The sequence below is a fragment of the Penaeus monodon genome, chromosome 10, assembly GCF_015228065.2.
Source record: "Penaeus monodon isolate SGIC_2016 chromosome 10, NSTDA_Pmon_1, whole genome shotgun sequence".
Lineage (NCBI taxonomy): Eukaryota > Metazoa > Arthropoda > Malacostraca > Decapoda > Penaeidae > Penaeus > Penaeus monodon.
This window is the reverse complement of record NC_051395.1, coordinates 12,780,925-12,803,448: the sequence shown is the minus strand read 5'-3', so window position 1 is coordinate 12,803,448 and position 22,524 is coordinate 12,780,925. Positions and strand designations below refer to the sequence as shown.

Here is a 22,524-nt window from a genome sequence, read left to right as displayed (position 1 = left end):
CCAAGAATATCTCCTCTCACAATAGGTCTTCCTTCATGACTACCCTCAGACAACACATTCATTTACAGACTCCACCCAGTCCAAAACTCAGGTGGCACAGTTAAAATAGAATGTCTCTATAGAAATCTGTAATTCTGTAGAGATACTAGACCTGTTGCCCACAATTAAAGCCAGAGGAGTTGATGCTCCACACAGACAGTTCAGTCCATGTCCACCATGGGACCCACTTCCAGTTTCCTTTGTCTTGCATGCACTTTGTCTTGGATATGCTAAGGCTCTTTGCTTACAGACGGGGTTTCACCAGAACCAGGGAAAAAGTGTCTCTCCCCAGCCAGTCACACCGATACAGCTGCCATCTTTACAGATGGCTCCGTCTAGCCAACAGTCTGGAGAGGCAGGATCTGCATTTACCTACAATGACTATGTATATAGCAGAAGCAGCAATGGTGCATCAACCTTACAAGCAGACCTGTTTGCCATAAAGACAGTTCTCACATATGCTATTCATCTCAGTCAATCCAACATCTGCCTTTTCTCTGATTCACTCTCAGCTCTACATACTTTGCAGTGATCCAGTCATCATGATATATACACCTCATGACGACAATTCTTTTCAAATTACAACAGTTAACCATCCAGGGCAAGTCCATAACTTTCATCTGGATACCAAGCCATGTTGGCCATACCATAAAGTGACCAGGCAGACATAGCAGCAAAGGCCAGCAGCAACATCAAGCCCAGTATCAGCCAGATCAAGCTTTTAGCAAATCGTACCACCTACCACATCTCACGGATACATCAAGTTTGGGTTTACGCAGGAACACCTTCTGCACGTTGGTATAAGGCAACATCAGATTACGGGCAGGTTACTATCCTAAGGTCTTTATTACGAAGGGACGCTGTTTTCATACACAGATTGCAATTGGGTTTTAGATGCAACTGGGAAATGGAGTCCCACGAGATTGCCTGCATTGCCAGGAGGTAACATCAGAGCCTCTTATTCACTACATATTACAGTGCCGCCTTTTACAACCCATCAGACCAAGTGAACTGCCCAGCACACGCGACGTTGATCTCTCTTCTTTAGCTAACTTAACAGCCAAACAGCATACCCCTTCTGTTAGAGAATGAACACAATTTCAGGTTTGACTCAAATTTTCCCCCACCAAAATAAGATCTCATATTCTTTTATTCACTGTTTACCCTATACAATACATCATAGCTATTCTATCTACGACTAATTCCAAGCTTCACACAGTGCACAGCTTTTGGGTGGCTTAGGCGAATCTCGGGTTATCTTGGATAGCGAATGATAAAAAAGAAAAAAAAAGTTACCTTTATGCCACCCGGGAAGAACGACTCTGAAGGGTTGCAATCTATCTGGCGGAAATTTGGATTTTTCCATAACAAATATCAACTATTCAGTTGTAGGAGGGACACGGGTTTAAGAAAGACTTTGGTTTTTGGGTAGGCTGAGTATGTCTATAAGACACCTGGCAGCTTTTATATGCAAAATTGCATTGACCCTTCAAATCGGGGCTATTAAAGAAGTATATCAAGAAAGAAAAAATATGTAAGTCCTGAATTCATAATGTGTCAATGATGTTAGCTATAAGTACACAAGTACTAGATTTCAGCTAAAGATGAATGTTGATTGTCAGATGATTATGTGTATTAAGTAACTGATGTAACTGTATGTTATATTGTTCAGTTGGTTAGGCATCACAATACATGCTTAGCCTTCAATTATGAACAGGGTACATTTTGAAGACTTTGCGAGTTTTACCGATCACAGGTATGTTCAGTGATATTGCCCCTCACCAACAGCTGGATGAGAATACGAGTGCATCGCTATTTACATGATTACATATTGTCAGTTTTTGTGCGAGGACGCATTCGAGATTTTTGCATGTAAATAGAATCATGACCTATATATTGTTGACGGACATTTTTTTCCTTCATTTTTCAGATCTTTGATCAGTCGCCTTTGAAAACAGAAGCAAGTAAGTTATATTATTCATATATATGTTTGTTCTGTAATTCTTATGGATCCCACATAAAAAGAAAAAAAAAAAACATTTGTAACTACTGCTATGAAATCAAACAATGTTTCGTGATAATTACCTACAGAGAGAAGCGGGGGCGGCGCACGAGGAAGAGAGGGACGAAGTGCTGTGGACGAGCGAGTGCTCACCGCGGGTGGCGGGTGTTCGGCGTAGTCAGGACGCTCGCCTTCAGTGTGAGGTGGTCGCCCCCACAGGCTCTGTCCTCACGTGGTACAAGGACGGCATGCCACTGCACCGAGAGGTCAACAAACACATAAATGTTCGCGACCTGAAACTTAGACCTACAGTGCCATTCTCGTAGTATATAATTTCCATAAAATAATAATAATAATAATAAATAGAATATATATACATATATATGTGTGTGTATGAGCATATGGTTGAATTTTAATTATATTTTCATACTAAGATAAAGGGGAAATAACGAGTTTGGTAATACTAATATAGGGTGCCCAGGTCGAGGTAGGTTCCACGCCCCAAGAGCTTCTGGAAGAGGCGACCAACATGCTGGGTTTGGAGGAGCTGTCCTCAACGGCGTCCACGTCCGCCTCCGTCCTGCAAATCTCCTCCGTCGTCTATTTGGATTGCATCTCCGACCAACACCAGGTCTGTTAGAATCAAAAATAGAATCATCCTAACCATACTTGAAAATATGCAATTGCCTATACATTAAACTTATTTTTTCAAATCCTTACACAGGCGACATACAAGTTGGAGGTAAGAGCACCACGGAGTCAGAAGTCTTACTCTCGTCTTTTTACTGTAGTTATCGTAGGTAAGTCCACTTCACTGTTAATGAACAATTAACAATACCTATGCAATATCCCTACTACAGAATGTAGATAAAGGTGCGAACGCTACAGTGGAAATAATAAGTATTTCCCCTGGTACGAGAACAGGCGACGAAAGCGAGACACTGGAGGAAGGCCCCACGTGCCGCCTGGGCGCCCTCGTTAACGCTCTGCCTCGCATCTACCAACACTCCCCCGCGGCCATGGGCCATGTAGGTGACTCCGTGACGTTGCCTTGCCGCTCGCAGGGCCACAACGTCACTCGGGAATGGTTCCTCAATAATGAGAGGATTTCTGGCAACGCCATTTATCAGGTAATTCCAACATTTCTTTACAATATTCTACTGTTATTGTATAACTCAAGCAGAGCAGGGTGGAAATATATATAAGACAGTATATTCGTTGGAAGTGAGTAACCAATCTTGAGCGGATAATCCATATGACAGATGCATATCATAGTATAAAAATGTTTTGCATTTAGATCTCAACCACCGGCGACCTGATGGTGCGGCGGCTGAGTGCACAGGGTCGCACACGGTACACGTGCAGGGTGACCAGCACGCGATTCTCTGCCCTCAGTGACACTGTATTAACTGAAGTAAGTCGTATAATGATTGTTTCTCATATACATGCATATATTTGTGATACACACACGCCTATATATTCATTTATGGCATATACAGTATACCTTCCTCTTTCTTTCTCTATGTCTTTCTCCCCCTATCTATTAATTTCTATATGTATGTATATACATAAGTACATTTATCTATTTATTTCTTTATATGTATACATATGTATGTGTGTGTGTATATATGTGCACACACATATATATAAATGTGTGTGTGTTTACACACATACATTTATATATGCGTGATTTGTATGTCAGGAAAGACAAGGGGAAATCACCCTGACAGGTTTTTTCCCTTGTATTTGTGGCAGACATCTCTGGAAATGGCCCTCAGTCCAGTATAAATGTGGTGATAGGTGTCATGGAGAAACAGAGCACTAGAATGATATATATAAATATATATATATATAATATATATATATATCTATAATTATATATTATTTATATTTATATATATATATACATATATGTATGTGTGTTTAACTATATATATATATATATATATATATATATATATATATATATATATATATATATATATTCATATTGTGCGTGTGTGTGTTTTGCATGCATGTGTGCATACTCATGAGTGTTTGTACATATATGTATGAATATATATTTCCAGATGGTGATTATGTAATGACCATCGAATCGCACTTCAAGATGACGGTGAAGACCCGCTTCGAAGCTGACCTCTCTGGATTACGCCCGCGTATTATGACTGATGATGTACCTCCACTATAGCTTTATAACTTATGTGTGATTTTGCCTGAAATTCAAGGCTCTGAGAGAGAAAGAATTAGAGGAACGCTTAAATTAACTTGTCCTTTATTTCCTCTGTAATTAGCAGGAAGAACTCAGGTAATGAACAATGTTCATGTTTCTCTTTCTCAGGAAACTTAAGGTTTATATATTGATAGCAGCTGCTACGCATATAAGATGTACATCGTGGTACGTCTATTGCAGTATTATATGGTAGCTAATAATAATATTGAGTTTTGTTATTATTTACTTTACAATAACATCAAAAAAAATTAGAAAATTTATTTACTCTTCCTTTTTAAAAACCCGTACGTAAATATTTTATTTTTCCCCAGCGCGGAATTACATTTTAAAGATATACAACTATGGGTGTGTATAATCATCATTTATTATATATATTATATAATATTACACCACACATAATGTACATTTTAAAATATATATTATATATATATATATATATATATTATATATATTATATATATATTAAATTTAATTATTATATATATATAATAAATATTTTATATTATACATATATTATATATTTATATATATGCATGAATATAAAGATTTATTTTCATTTTATATAACATTTTTACATTACATAGACACATGTATTATCTAATTGGGATAGATATAACCGTGAGCGCCCGCACGCACATGTATTATGATAATACATAAATGCATTGATATATATATATATATATATATTTTATTATATATTATATATATATTATAAAAATATATAAATTTTATATTCTGTGTGTGTATATATTTATTGTGCGTATATACATAATTTATATAATATTATTTTATATATATTAATTTTATATATTATAACATATACATAATATTACATATATAATGGTAGTGTGTTTTGTGTGCATATGTAATATTATATATATTAAAATAATATAATAATATATATTATATATATGTATAATACATAATTCAGGCGATGGGGCGCTCGCGTGTTTATCATGCCTATATAAATATATAAAAGTATTATCACATAAATGTGATAATGCGCGGCGGGCGCTCGGTGTGGTGTGGTTATGTATATACATTGTGTGTATGCGTGTGGGGTGGGGGTGTGTGGGGTGTGTGTGGGGTGTGTGTGTGTGTGGTGTTGTGTGTTTTGTGTAGTGTGTGTGGCATTATAGGTGGATATTTTCTTCGAGCAACCAGGCTACGTTTTTTTAGTGTTTTTGTATCTCCCAAAAAAAGCACAGGGGGTTTTAAATTAAAATTACACATTTGCGAAAAGTTTCCCGGTCCCTTTCTTTTCCTCATTTTCTTTTTTCTTTCTGGTAAAGGGCGCACGTCTGTTTTGCGACGGCTAGAATTCTGTCGACGAACGGATTACTCCAGGAATTGATGCGGAAAAAAGTCGCTTTGGGGGGCGTCCTTTTTCTGCAAGAAGGGGTGGTCGAAAGGGGCCCTTTCTCCCCGTCGGCCCAAAAGGCCCCGTAGTTTAAAACAATTTAATTTTTCTCTTTTGGATTTAAAAAGACAAAAATTTAAAAATATTTTGAGCCACCCACGTGCATGTGTGCACACACACAGGCCAACACGCCCAAATACCCCAACACACACAAAAAACACATAAACACATATTCAAACACACATGCACACACAAAAACACACACCTGTGTATCTATATATGTTATAAAAATATAGTTTTGCTATCGCATATATATATTATATATAAATTTTTATTTTATAAAATATATTATATATATCCACCCCCCACATGGGGGTCGATGATGTTTTAAGGAAGCAACCATTACGGTGAGCACTTTTATTGTTAACCGTGAACCTTAAGGGGTGGCTACTTACTTGCAACGTTTATGAATTTCTAGTGTTTTTCTACAGGACATTAATTTTACAAAAAGATGAAGGGAAATAACCCCCAAGTTAGACACTCCCAAAAGGGGCAAAATTGGTGACACTTTCAATCATTTCATGGGGTGCTGTACAGGACAAAAGTTTTCCCCTAAATCACCCGTGCCCCCCCCATACCCCCCACACCCCCCACACCACACACATATTATATAATTATAAAATATATATTATATTATAAATTTAATTATAAAATATATATTTTTTATATAATATAAAAATATATATTGTGTGTGTGTGTGGTGTGTGTGTGTGTGGATAATACAACATTGGTGTGTGTGTGTCCCTGTGGGTTTTCTTTCTTTTCAATTATCTCTGAATCTTTGCAGGAATACGATTAAACTATATTCATATTTTGATGTTTGTAATATAACTAAAAACACAAACTAAAATTTAATGAAACTACGTTACATTATATCCATTAATCTGTTTTTTTCAGCAAAAAAATTTTCACTAGCATTACCCTTAGTAGGGTCGAGTCAAAAGATCATTTCATATTTACTTTTGGGAAATACATGATCAAAATTATAAAATAACTTTTATATTACAGACTATTTCTAGTTGTATGCTTATTATGTAATAATTCATTCTATATATTTTTAGTTATATACTTACCATATATGTGTCCAATATAAATGTAAAAAAACACATTTTGGGTAATTTATATCGTATATATTTATATATATTTATTTATAAAATTATATATAATATATATTATTCTGGGTGTTCTGCTTAGGGGATTGGTCTCTTAATTGCGAAAATTTTGTATTTCATTTTCACTGCCATGCTGGCTAGCCAAGCAAAAAGGGAGCAGTCATGGATAAGCCTTCTATCTGCCATAGCCTCTCCCTCAAGACTTCCAAGTGCCGCTTTTTACCCCCCCTGAAAAATGGGTACTTGTAGTCCCTTGATTAACTGTGGAGGATCTTGGAGCAGTAGGGGTCTAGAATAGGAATTATAGCCCCCCGGCGTGTGGACACACATGGGTTCATACAAATCCTGTTCCCCGCCCCATGGGGTTAATGTGTGGTTCTTGGGGAAATACTTGTCAGTCATTCTCAAAATAAAACCCCTGTCAGTGCTGGAGAGGGGGACTTGGGGGAGGTTAGGGCCCCATTGGGGAAATTAACTGACGGAGTGGGGAAGTGGGTTTTACTCATCTCCCACAGGGGGTTTGGGAACCCCCGTTGACCACCCGGGGTGACCCCCAAAACTCAACCCCCGGCAGGATATCCAACTAGGAGTTTGGAATATCTGGTCCTTGTGGCAGGCTTACCCCTGCTATTAAGGGAATTGAAGCAGTTGAGAGTTGTGGTATCATCCCTCTCAGAGAAGAGACCTGTTAGCAGCTTAACACCTACTACTGGTCAAGTTGGAATGATGGTCACCATTCCCAACCTCAATAGTGGAGGTCACTCCAATTGATGGCATATAATTGAAGTGAGATTGAAGCAGCTTTTTGGCTTCATATTTCTAATGCGGGTATATGTTCCTCCCGATGTTTGGCAAACTAAATGTAAAGGTGTTCTACACCAAACTCACAGGATCTTTGGCAGACAGTTGTCAAAGACAAGACATTCACATTGTTCTGGGAGAGTTTGGTGTGGTATCCGGCTATGATCAGGCTGGCTACGAGATGTTCATTGGTTCCCTTGGCTTGGGAGTTCATTCCATCATTAATTCCAGCCTGTTTCTCTGGAACTTTCCTAGGTCCCACATATTGAGGATTTCTGGCTCCTGGTATCAGTGCTCCAACCCATATTGCTGGACATGGTATAGTGATATGGTTACTGTGGCCAAGAAGATCGACCACATACTTGTTACTCGAGGATCCTTCAGAACTAGAGGATTTACTGGAGCGCTGAGTTCTGTGGTACCAACCATAGATTGGTTGTGGCAATTCTTCAGGTCCACTTCAAATCCCGCCATCCTTCCATTGTCCACCCTAGGGGCAGACTGTAGGGGGAGGAGTGTGCTCAAATGTTCGATATAGCTATATCTGATCAGTGTTCAGTACTCAAAAACCTGATGGACCCTACAGCTCTGTGGGACTCATTCAAGCTTGAACACTTGACACAGCTAAGGAGTCCATTTGAGAAGGCCTGAGTTTAAGGCAGAACTTCTTCTTGCAGGAGACACTGGAGGCACAGATGTATGTCGTGTGTGTGGTATGTTTGGGTTAGTACTAACCATTTGGTTTCTTATCTGGAGTAACCTAGGTTCGAGGCCCGGTCAGGGAGGATTGTTATATATCTATATCAATGCGGCATTGCATTATTCCATCTTTCATATGTATATATAATGCATGTATATAATTTATATATACATATATAAATACATATATGTGTATGTATATATATACATATATATGTATATATAAATATACATGCATACATACATACATCTGTACAAATATGCAAACACACACACACACTCATATATATACACAATATATATGTATATATATATATATATATATATATATATATATATATATATATATATACATATATATATATATACACATATACACGTGTGTGTGTGTAGTTAAAGTTATATACATTCATATAATACATATGTAAGAATATATATACATACATATATGTAAATGTGTATGTATATGTATTATATATGTATATATAACTAGAACTATATACACACACATGTACATGTATATACATACATATATATATATATATATATATATATATATATATATATACATATATATATATATATATGTGATTCATATGAAAGTATTCACATATATATTTGTATATGTATATGTATACACACACATACCCATATATATATACATATATATAAATGTATGGGTGCTTCCTGCTCAGGGTGATGTGAAGTGATGGTGTGGTAGACTAGATTGTGTTAAGTGCTTGATGAATGCTTTCTCGCTTGCAGCTGCCACCGCTGGCTAGCCTAGTGCGAAAAGGGAGTAGCTCTGCATAAGCATCCCCTGCCTCTTCATCACCCAGACTTCTGCAGTGCCTCCCCATGGCCACCATGGAAAAATGGGCACCTTGCGGTCCCAGGCAAAAAATGTGGGGGATCACAAAGGAGTAAAGGGGGCCCCCAAGGGTATGGAGCCATGGCCCACCAGCTTGTGGACACGCCCTGGCTCCTTACCAACTCCTGCCCCTCAGATAACTCATTGGCAGTGCCTTCAATATATGGAGTGCTAGGGGGAGAGGTGTTGTCCCTCCCACCCAACAAGCAAGGCAGGCTGTGGGTCAACCGTCGGTAACTGAGGTAACACAGGTTGATGAGCATATTATGGCTATGAGACTGAAACATGTTTTTGGCTTCATGTCTCTTATTGCTGTGTACATTCCTACCAGTGTTTGTAAACTCAATGTGAAAGAGGTGAGTTGGCTATGAGATGTTTAGCCAGCCCCCATGGCTTGGGAGCTGATCCCAGCAGTGAGAACAGCTTCCTTCTCCGGGACTTTGCTTGGTCCCAGAGAATGAGGATTTCTGAATCCTGGTATCAGTGTTCCAACTGCATTGTTGGACATAGTATAGTGATACAGGTATTGGGGGGGGGAACCTATGGCATAGGGCTTGCATGCAGTGTTTACTCCCATCTGGCAGTCTGGTTCCATTTCCCTGACCTGTTAAGGGGTATGGTCATCCCTCTCTGGAAGGGGAAAGGAGATTGGTGGATTGTAGCAACTACATTTGGCATTACACTGCTCAGTATACCAGGCAAGGTTTTCACTCACATTTTTTTTGAAATGATCCATGACCACCTACTAAGACACCACAGCCCGGAGCAGTCTGGATTAAACTCCTGGCAAGTCCACAATAGATCGTATCCTAGTGCTTGGAGTAATTGTAGAATGCCATCACGAGTTCAGTTGTAGCCACATCAGCTTCAAGAAGGTGTCTGACTCGGTGCATCGAGAATTGCTATGGGAGATTCTGACACGGATTATTGGCCTAATAGCAAGCCTATATACTGGTACTGAAAGTGCTGTCCAGTGTGGTGGGGAGTCTGTCGAACTTATTCCCTGCCCATTGGATTGTCTCACTACCAGACAATCTTGGGGGGAAGAGGCCTGTGGGACGACCTGGGAGGTCAAGGCTTGGGCAGCTCAACAAGTCCTGTTGCAAGGAGTTAGTGATTGGCTGAGGGCCTGTCTTGTCTCGCCATGAGGGGCCCTCATGGCTGGAAGCAAAGGGTGGATACAGCCATGTGCTAGTGCTAACCCCTTATGATGATGAATTCATATATATGCGTATGTGTTCTTGTGTGTGCAAATATAATATATATATATATATATAAAATATGTATATACAATATATATATATAATATATATATATATATTTTACATAATATTATAAATATATATATATAATTATATATATAATATAAATATATATATATATATATATATAATATATATATATATATATATATATTGATGTTTATATTTAAAATATAACAAGTATATATTTATATAAAAATAAATATATAGTATACATGTGTGTGTGTGTGTGTATGTTTGCGTGTATGTGGGGGACTGTGCAATAAGTAATATATAATTATATATATATATATATATATAATATATATATATATATATATATATGTTTTATATATATTATTATATGTATATATATAAAATATATAAAATATTATATTATATATATATATATATAAATATATATATACTATAATAATATATATATATATATATTACATATGCATGGGCTCACAAGTGCAACCACACACTTTTAGGGAAAATGAAACATATAAATAAACTGCAGTGAATGCAAGTTCATGAAGTTGAAAATATTAGTTCATTGCAAGCAAAGAGCAACATTCTAGGTTATCTGCACATAATGACTATCATCTTGTGAAACGTGTGAATTGCCTCATTAGAAAATCGCTCTCCAGGGGTGGAACCGGATTCCATTCGAGCTTTAAAAGACGAAGAGCATCACAGGAAGTCCACAGTGTTCCTTCCATCCCGAAGAAGATCGGGTTTCTAGCACACACAGCTCTCTTTGCCTTAATTTACTCGGAAAAGTGCGTCTGCGTGGCCTGGTGGATTCTGAGGGAAAGAAGTCTTTGGGACCATAATCCTATTATATCTGTCCATAAAACATTTTCCTTACCTTAGATTTTTTTCTAACTGTTGTAGTCTATGTCTTATCTGTTATAATCTTAAATTGAAATATCTAACATCTGATGTAACCAACCACAGGAAGTAGCATGTGTTTACCATTCTCTTTGTCCTTTTTCCCAGCATAAACAATGATCCGAGTCCTCCTATTGGCGGTCAGCCTGATGGCAATGGCATCCCGTGACTGGGCAGCTCGAGGATCCAGCCTCCACGTCCCATTCGATGTGCATATGCGACTGCCAAAGGTTTTTTGTTACATTTGCTAGTCGTGCATGTGGCATGACTACTCCAGGCTACCCAAGAAGTAATTCAAAATATACTTATGAGTATAGTTCTAGGAGCTCCTATAGTAGATGGATGATTGTGCATCTACTATCTTGTAGTACTGGAGTCTTATCTCTTTGGGGAGTGTTTGTTGTGGGTGTGAGTACCCACAGGTATGGTTGGGTGCTGAAGGTGAAGTCGGAGATCAACGGGGGAGCCAACAGGCTCTCCAGTCTGCTAAGGACTGGGCAGTCCTCGTGTAGCTGCTGCTGTTGTCTTGTTCTGCTGGAGGATCATGGAATGTTGATTTCGTTTTGGATTCTGCGGCTTAAGTACAAGGGCGCTGTGAAAGCGCGCAGGGAACGAGGGGAGCCCGATGTCCAATGAGTGCATACATAGCTGTGGATCTGATGTGACCCAACCTGGGAAACTACACTGAACTTCAGGTTGTGGGGTCGTGCTGCTACACTCCACGATGGACTTGGGCTTCTTAACATTCGCTTAGAGTCCCAGCCTACTATCCCCCAAGGCAAAGATACAACAAATTGTTGCTGGTCGTGTCACCAAGAATATCTCCTCTCATAATAGGTCTTCCTTCATGACTACCCTCTGACAACACATTCATTTACAGACTCCACCCAGTCCAAGACTCAGGTGGCACAGTTAAAATAGAATGTCTCTATAGAAATCTGTAATTCTGTAGAGATACTAGATCTGTTGCCCACAATTAAAGCCAGAGGAGTTGATGCTCTACACAGACAATTCAGTCCAGGGTCCACCATGGGAACCACTTCCAGTTTCCTTTGCTTGAATACACTTTGTCTTGGATATGCTAAGGCTCTTTGCTTACAGACGGATTTCACCAGAACCAGGAATAAGTGTCTCTCCCCAGCCAGTCACCCCGGGACACAGCTGACATCTTTACAGATGGCACTGTCAGCCAACAGTCTGGAGAAGCAGGATCTGCATTTACCTACAATGACTATGTATATAGCAGAAGCAGCAATGGTGCATCAACCTTACAAGCAGACCTGTTTGCCATAAAGACAATTCTCACATATGCTATTCATCTCAGTCAATCCTGATTCACTCTCAGCTCTACATACTTTGCAATGATCAGTCATCATGATAATATACACCTCATGACGACAATTCTTTCAATTACACCAGTAACCATCAGGGCAAGTCCATAACTTTCATCTGGATACCAAACCATGTTGGCATACCATGAAGTGACCAGGCAGACATAGCAGCAAAGGCCAGCAGCAACATCAAGCCCAGTATCAGCCAGATCAAGCTTTTAGCAAATCGTACCACCTACCACATCTCACGGATACAACATCAAGTTTGGGTTTACGCAGGAACACCTTCTGCACGTTGGTATAAGGCAGCACCAGATTACGGGCAGGTTACTATCCCAAGGACTTATTACGAAAGGGACGCTGTTTTCAACACAGATTGCAATTGGGCTATAAATGCAACTGGGAAATGGAGTCCCACGAGATTGCCTGCATTGTCAGGAGGTAACATCAGAGCCTCTTATTCACTACATATTACAGTGCCGCCTTTTACAACCCATCAGACCAAGTGAACTGCCCAGCAAACGCGACGTTGATCTCTCTTCTTTAGCTAGCTTAGCAGCCAAACAGCATACCCCTTCTGTTAGAGAATGAACACAATTTCAGGTTTGACTCAAATTTTCCCCCACCAAGATAAGATCTCACATATTCTATTATTTCACTGTTTACCCTATACAATACATCATAGCTATTCTATCTACGACTAATTCCAAGCTTCACACAGTGCACAACTATTGGGTGGCTTAGGCGAATCTCAAGTTATCTTGGATAGCGAATGATAAAAAAGGTGTTGCAATCTATCTGGCGGAATTGGATTTTTTCCATACTAAATATCAACTATTCAGCTTGTAGGAGGGACACTGGTAAGAAAGACCTTTGGTATTTGGTAGGCTGAGTATGTCTATAAGACACCTGGCAGCTGTATATGCAAAATTGCATTGATCTCTTCGATCGGGGCTATTAAAGAAGTATATCAAGAAAGAAAAATATGTAAAGTCTGAATTCTTAATGTGTCAATGATGTTAGCTATAAGTACACAAGTACTGGATTTCAGCTAAAGATAAGCTAATTTCTTGAATGTTGATTGTCAGATGATTATGTGTATTAAGTAACTGATGTAACTGTATGTTATACTGTTCAGTTGGTTTAGGCATCACAAGACTTTGCGAGTTTTACCGATCACAGGTATGTTCAGTGATATTGCCCCTCACCAACAGCTGGATGAGAATACGAGTGCATCACTATTTACATGATTACATATTGTCAGTTTTTGTGCGAGGACGCATTCGAGATTTTTGCATGTGAATAGAATCATGACCTAAATATTGTTGACGGACAATTTCTTCCTTCTTTTTTCAGATCTTTGATCAGTCGCCTTTAAACAGAAGCAAGTAAGTTATATTTTCATATATATGTTTGTTCTGCAATTCTTATGGATCCCACATAAAAAAAAAAAAAAAAAAAAAAAAAAACATTTGTAACTACTGCTATGAAATCAAACAATGTTTCGTGATAATTACCTACAGAGAGAAGCGAGGCGGTGCACGAGGAAGAGCGGGACGAAGTGCTGTGGACGAGCGAGTGCTCGCCGCGGGTGGCGGGTGTTCGGCGTAGTCAGGACGCTCGCCTTCAGTGTGAGGTGGTCGCCCCCACAGGCTCTGTCCTCACGTGGTACAAGGACGGCGTGCCACTGCACCGAGAGGTCAACAAACACATAAATGTCGCAGACCTGAAAATTAGAACTACAGTGCCATTCTCGTAGTATATAATTTCCATAAAAATGATAACAATAATAATAATAATAAATAGAATATATATAAACATATATATATATATGTGTGTGTATGAGCATATGGTTGACTTTTTAATCATATTTTCATACTAAGATAAAGGGGAAATAACGAGTTTGGTAATACTTAATATAGGGTGCCCAGGTCGAGGTAGGTTCCACGCCCCAAGAGCTTCTGGAAGAGGCGACCAACATGCTGGGTCTGGAGGGGGAGTTGTCCTCAACGGTGTCCACGTCCGCCTCCGTCCTGCAAATCTCCTCCGTCGCCTATTTGGACTGCATCTCCGACCAACACCAGGTCTGTTAGAATCAAAAATAGAATCATCCTAACCATACTTGAAAATATGCAATTGCCTATACGTTAAACTTATTTTTTTTCAAATCCTTACAAAGGCGACATACAAGTTGGAAGTGAGAGCACCACGGAGTCAGAAGTCTTACTCTCGTCTTTTTACTGTAGTTATTGTAGGTAAGTCCACTTAACTGTTAATGAACAATTAACAATACCTATGCAATATCCCTACTACAGAAGATAAAGATAAAGGTGCGAACGCTACGGTGGAAATAATAAGTATATCCCATGGTACGAGAACAGGCGACGAAAGCGAGACACGGGGGAAAGGGCCCCACGTGCCGCCTGGGCGCCCTCGTTAACGCTCTGCCTCGCATCTACCAACACTCCCCCGCGGCCATGGGCCATGTAGGGGACTCCTTGACGTTGCCTTGCCGCTCGCAGGGCCAAAACGTCACTCGGGAATGGTTCCTCAATAATGAGAGGATTTCTGGCAACGCCATTTATCTGGTAATTCCAACATTTACAATATTCCACTGAATTAAAGTAAACTCAAATAGAGCAGGATGGAAAGAGTATATAAGACAGTAAATTTTCGTTGGAAGTGAGTAACCAATCTTGAGCAGATAACCCATATGACAGATACATATCATAGTTTAAAAATGTTTTGCATTTAGATCTCGAGCACCGGCGATCTGATGGTGCGGCGGTTGAGTGCACAGGGTCGCACACGGTACACGTGCAGGGTGACCAGCACGAGGTTCTCTGCCCTCAGTGACACTGTATTAACTGAAGTAAGTCTTATAATGATTGTTTCTGATATATATATATATATATATAAAATAAAATTATATATATATATATATATATATTATAGTACATACATACACACACACATATATGTGTGTGTGTTCATATATACGTGTGTGTGGGGGAGTGCATGTATATTCATACATATTTGTAAATATGCATATACAGTATACCCTTCCTCTTTCTTCCGCTGTCTATCTGTCTTTCTTTCTCCTTCCTTCTAATTTCTATATATATGCATATATAAGTACGAACCGTATTCATATTGACAAATGTAGAAAAAGGTATGAATGAGAATGAATATCTTCTCAATACAAGAGATGTATTTGACCGGTTTCGATTGCGTCTGCGTCAGAAATACATGTATTTCTGACGTACATTTATCTATTTATTCACTTATATATATACATATGTATTTGCGTGTATATATATTGTACACACACACACACACATAAAAAATTTTATATATATATATATATATAAAATATATATATATATATATATATATACATGTATACATATATATATATATTATATATTTTAAATATATATATATATATATATATATATATAATTTCCTATATATATATATATATATATATAATATATATATATATATGTATTATATAATATATTATATATATTTTATATATATATATATATAAAATATATATTTGTGTGTGTGTGTGTGTGTTTTACATATATATAACGCAAATACATATGCATATATATAAGTGAATAAATAGATAAATGGACTTATATATATATATATATATATATATATATATATATATATATATATATATATATGTTCTTGTGTGTGTGCGTGTGTGTGTATGTGTGTATACACACACATACATTTATATATGTGTGTGATGTGTGTGTGTCAGGGAAGGCAAAGGGAAACCACCCTGACAGGTTTTTCCCTTGTATTTATGGCAGACATCTATTGAAATGGACCTTAATCCAGTGTAAATGGGGTGAATTCTTGTCCATGGTGACCATGGATGTCAAAAATGACTTGTCGTAGGACAGAGCACTAAAGGAAATAAATTTTGTATATTATTTAGATATATATATATATATATATTATATATTAATATCTATAAGTAGTATTGTAAAACCCGACAAACGTCGCACCTTCAAATAGTGTACCTGACAGAACGGCGACACATTCATGTACGTACATGAATGTGAAAGTAGGCCAGTGACCATGCGTAATCAGTGACCTTGACGAAACCGCAAACCGCAACCAATGTCCACAACAAAACCATAGGTCAATACCCGGAATCATTAACCTACTTTCACATGTGCATTTTATGTTCGTACATGAGGCCTCATAAGAGAATTAATTAAACAAATGAATGTACTACTGACTAGTATCCTCCTCCCAACGCAGGTGACAGGTGACATAGATTAATGATCACAACCTTGTCGAGAAAAGTAGGTCAGTGACCGTGACGTAATCAGTGACCTTGACGAAACCACAAACCGCAAACCGCAACCAATGTCCACAACAACATAATCAATACCCGGAAATCATTAACCTACTTTTCACATGTGCATTTTATTCGTACATTATGCCTCATACAGAGAAATAATGAAACAAATGATGTACTACAGACGAGTATCCCCTCCAATGCGGTGACCGTGATATAGATTAATGATCACAGCGTAACCCCACAACATTATAGAGAGTGAAAGCAGGATAATGTAGGTGGACAAAATCGAACACCCTCACACACGTACATGATGTGAAAGTAGGTCGTGACCGTGACTATCGATTGACCTTTGGTCGAAACCACAAACCGCAAACCGCAACCATGTCCGACAACAACACATAGTCATCCCGGAAATCCATTACCTACTTTCACATGCAGTTTTATGTGTCGTACATACGCATCATAAGAGAAATACTGAAACAAATGATGAGCCTACAGACGAGTATCCCTCCAATGCAGGTGACAGTGACATAGATTAATGATCATCAGCGTAACACACAACCTTATCGAGAGTTGGAAAGCAGTTAATGATCACGAGGCAACCACTAGACCATAGCTAGCGATGGCTATCGCCCACACCTTCGGTTGAAAATGGTTCAATCATAACAGAAAGATGACCTACTTGAAAGTGATAACTAATCAATATCCCGTATCCGAAATCATTACTCATAACTTGATGTCCAGACGAGGATCTCTCCAATGCAGTTTGAATAGATTAATTATACAAAACTGTCGAGAGTGAAGCAGGCTAATGATCACGAGTACCACTAAACCATAGCCTACCGATGGCTAACATACATCCTTAGAGTCCAAAATAGTACATCATAACAGAAAGATGACCAATATCCGTAACCGAATCATTACCCGTAGGCATATGCTACAGAACTCATCCGCGGCTCCTCCCACCACGACCGACAATATCACCATGTTTTAAACTTGTACCGAGATCGAGAATTAATTCTGTGTACGACGAAGGGGACCATCTCTCCTATGGACTGAATTGTTTAAAAACTCATAATAAATAGGTCACACAGGTCTGCTAATGACGCGATAATTTCTGCTCCTCTCGCACTGTACCAGAGATTAAGAATACAATTAAGTGTAAAAGATTATAACAACTCGTTTATACAATATTGCTTTTTATTTTTATTGTATAACACTATAACAATGCGCTCGCACACACACACACACAGCACACACACACACACACAAACAACACACACACACACACACACAACACACACACACACACAAACACACACACACACACACCACCACCACCACACCCTCTTCGCATACACTCCGCACCACCACCCGCAATATTCACCTGTTTAAACGTGTACCTGGTCGAAATTGACCTGTTAAGAATGAATGATCATCCCTCCTATTAAATCATAATCCATAATGTTCCTCTATGATGTCCTAATACACACACCTAAAGGGTTTCCTCTCACCCCCCCTCCTCCTCTCCAACCCAACCCTCCTCCCCGTCCTACACGCCCCTGCCTCCACATTCCTCCATACCCAAAACAATCTAGTCAGAAAAAGTAGCAACAAACAAATCACAAAGTCTTACTTAAGGAGATAATAGTCCTGCACTGAAGTGCGAGAGAACACCCCTCCTAAAGAATGATGCAATCATAATCCACCGATGCCAGGTGTCCCTGATGACTCACCTCCCTCACCACCCCTCCTCCCCTCCAACACCCGTCCCCGCAATATCATCGTGTTTGAACTTTTACCCGATCGAGAATTTGGCAACCCGTTACAGACGCGTGGACCACCCCTCCTAGATGATGAAACTGTCATAATCAGCTAACCCCTACAAGGTGTCTTCCATATATGCGTTTAGTACCAAACAAACAGACACAAATACAAAATCATATCGCCCCGAAGATTTTCAATATAATGAGGATGATTAATACTGAATCATTCACTTATTCAGTAAGGTATGACGGTGACGGTGCTACTCTCGTCCTTTGATGTGTAACCAACCAAGAAAAGGAAATCCATTTTAACCCTTACTAAGATTGACAATGTTCGCATTACGTAAATATAAGACAAAAATATATGCATATGACACTATCCATTTCTCACTCCATATGCATATATAAAAAAAAATACTTGCAAAGACCATAATCAATATCTTTACAAATGTTTACAAAGCATAATATAACAAAGATGCAACTCTAATAAGAATATCTCAACAGAAATTTCTTAACTTCGCGGGAACGATTGATAAACTTGCGAACTCCTCTCTTCTTTTAACATGTTATACTAGTCGTTCTTACATCCCAAAGGTATCTTCATAATAAAATACAATTCAGTGAAAAGGATCATGAAACTCTTGTTGTACCCAACATGCCTTTAATATGACTTTCAAGACACAAACACGCGTCCTAACAGGTGATAACACAAATAAGATAAAAATAACAGGCTTATATTTTTTGTGTAAATGTAAATGCGATAACTACCACTACGCACGTTTGAAAATTGCAGGCTTATACAACAGGTTAATCATAATATAACAGGTGCAACCCTAATAAGAATAACAACAGAAATTTCTTAACTTCGCGGGACGATTGATAAGCTATCTTACATCCCAAAGGCATCTTTCTAATAAAAATACAATTCACTCAAAAGGATCATGAAACTCTTGTTGTACTCAATGTCTTTATTATGACTTTCACAAACACACATCCTAACAGGCGATAATACAAATAAAATAAAATAACAGGCTTAAATTTTCTGTGTAAATGTAAATGCGATAACCACTATCTCATACCTTTGAAAATTTCAGGCTTATACAACAGTTTAATTACCTAACAGGTTGAAAAGTCACCGGTTTTATTCTATTTAGAGAGCATTAATAGGGTTTTCAACGCATCTGCGCGAGACCAAAGACGGGTTTCCCCACTCCTATTTCCGTCTGAACAGTTAATTATCTACCAACTAGGACCACCACCTGTCCCCACGTGCTGAACCAGTTATGTTTTGCTAATTAACCTCAAGGGTAATGCGGTATATTTCCTAAAATGTTCCCGCCTCAGCTCTCAATTTTGTACAGTCTACAATGCAAACTAGGAAATATGTTCAGCTTTCCCATATGTATAACTCTGTGCACGCCAATACAGTGCATTCTCTTCTGATATAAAAAGACCAGGGTAAACATCGATTAGGGATCCTCTGTTTATGATGATATAAGAAAAGATGAATTAGAACAGAAGGTGGACTAGCTTTTCAGTAATTTACTCCCCCTCCACAAAATTGTCTATAGTACCTCCCTACAAGTATATACGAAGAAAAGGAACTATGCAATGGTAACCACTAATGTTGGTTACTATAGTTTCATTCATCTAGCAAATATGCTGTTTTGTCTCCTACAGAACGGGAAAAATATTGTAAAAAGACACAAATAACCTTGCCGACGGGAAATAATCCAACTAAACTTTACTTCTCGATTTCCCTGCCATGGTCTTTCTCACCAGTCTACAAACATGCTATAAGAGACGGGGCTAGATAAGTTGCTATCTTTAAGTCGGACTACGGCGATTGTTGATTGTAGTTTCATTTATCTAGCAAATATGTTTTTTTGTCTCCTACAAGAACGGGAAAAATATTATAAAAGGACACAAATAACCTTGCCAACGGTATAATTCAACCAAACTTTACTTCTCGATTTCCCCGTCATTGCCTTTCTACAAATATGCAGCAAGAGATGGAGCTAGATAAGTTGTTATCTTTAAGAGACGATCACCTCACCGCCGGACTATGGTGATTTACTTTTCGGGAAACGTACATTCAGCCACCGCTTTTAAGTAACACATAGCATATATTTTCTCAAATCTCCTATACAAAGAGAAAAATATTTTTACGTTGACACTGAATAAAACTTGACACTCGATCTCTTTAATATTTTCTGAATATCTTAATACAAAGTCATACCAAATGAAAAAATATATATATCTTAACATCCTTTGCCTATGATTTTTCACTATGTCCCTAGTTGTTGTAGTAGCGAAAACATTTAAGGCCCCTATAAACTATTTTTATCTTCAAAATCAAAACACCTGTATAACAAGAAGGCTTTCACTTGATTATTTTTCCCTTTTAACAACTATGTCTTTATCAAAAACAAAAACTTTTATAAGATATAAAAAAAGAGGTAAAATAATATAACCCCCATGTTATAAAGCTTTTATAATTGTACGTGTATTGGACAATGACTAAGTCAAATTCGCCTAAAGCAGAGATTTTTTGACCAAGGATATGTTTACCCCTGTGAGTAAAAAAAAAATATTAGTGACACCCTCGATGCGATGGATCTTAGCAGACAGCATGTGATTTTCCAACTGATGCGTTTTTTTTTTTTTTCTTTTCTTAAACCGAGTTATCTATAAATCTTCTTTTGTTGTCTACATTAAATTCTTGTTTTATACATGGCAGTAAAGGGTATATGACGAGCAACATACAGTCGAGGAGGTAAGTTATAGAGAAAGGGTTGAAAATCACAGTCCTAAAGGGGAAAAAGCCGCAACCGAAGCAATATTTTCTAAATGACAAGTAAAAAAGCATTCGTTTAGGAGAAAAAATATTCGCATTACCTCATAATAAGGGAGGGAAAAGCTTCTTTTCATAACTTAGAGAAAGCAAAATGCCCTTTTTTTCAAATACAAGGGTGATTATTGAAGTAAATGTATATGAACTGAGCAGTTTTTTCAGACTTGGGAAATATATGGTAAGTGTTAAAATGTTATAGCATTGCTATCATCTTTAACAAAAAGTCTTATTTATCTAAAGATGCCTTCCTAAAACTCTGACAATGCTCCAGGCAATATCCAGATAACGGACAACCTCAGACAGGTATCAGGGAATACCCCTGCTTGTCACGAGATAATGACTTCACCGACATAGTAAAACCATTAATGAACGTGCGAAGTGAGGAAGAGGCGAACAATAGAGCGACACCATGGAAGTACTTTTCTCGTTTCCTTTCGTGAAGAACTGCATAGTTAATGAATATCTACAATGGAAATCGCACCCATTCAATCATTTGACCAAGGTAAACCCCATGTTCTAGATAGCTAGAAAGTTTTAGAAATGCTCGCCTCGGTTGTTGATCTTCGTAGCACATCGTTCTTCACACCCACTCGTTCCGCTAGCTCACGCTCTGTTCTCCCTATCAAACATGCCATATCTTGTTGGCGAGGCCTCACCCTTCTCCTAAATCTGCTCCTCCTCCCCTCTCCCCTCGACTAAGCGCGATGCTGTATTTACCGCGAGGATGTAAAAAATGGTGATTATAATCATAATTGGAGCTATAACATAACTTCACACAACACTAAATATGTATTGACATTGATTGACTTAGAATTGGTGGTGCTTATAGCCATATCAAGCTTGGAGTCCTTGCAAAACAAAAATTGATAAAAGAAATATAGATAATAGATATTATTATAATAGTATAAATCATATCTCGCTTAGCTCATTA

At 38.1% G+C, this 22,524-nt stretch overlaps 1 protein-coding gene across 5 annotated transcripts in view; it reads left to right on the top strand.

Moving 5' to 3' along the window:
- Positions 1 to 22,524, top strand: part of LOC119577844 — a 98,262-nt gene that overhangs the window by 67,565 nt on the left and 8,173 nt on the right. For 2 of the 5 annotated variants that reach the window (XM_037925445.1, XM_037925444.1), the window contains exons 3-6: positions 1,970 to 2,003; positions 14,167 to 14,342; positions 14,566 to 14,727; positions 14,823 to 14,898. In XM_037925445.1, the coding sequence (XP_037781373.1) occupies positions 1,970 to 2,003; positions 14,167 to 14,342; positions 14,566 to 14,727; positions 14,823 to 14,898 (448 nt within the window). Of the gene's footprint in view, positions 1 to 1,969; positions 2,004 to 11,081; positions 11,201 to 11,420; positions 11,543 to 14,166; positions 14,343 to 14,565; positions 14,728 to 14,822; positions 14,899 to 22,524 lie in introns of those variants that run through there. The other 3 variants (XM_037925447.1, XM_037925446.1, XM_037925448.1) reach the window with 2 other exon arrangements.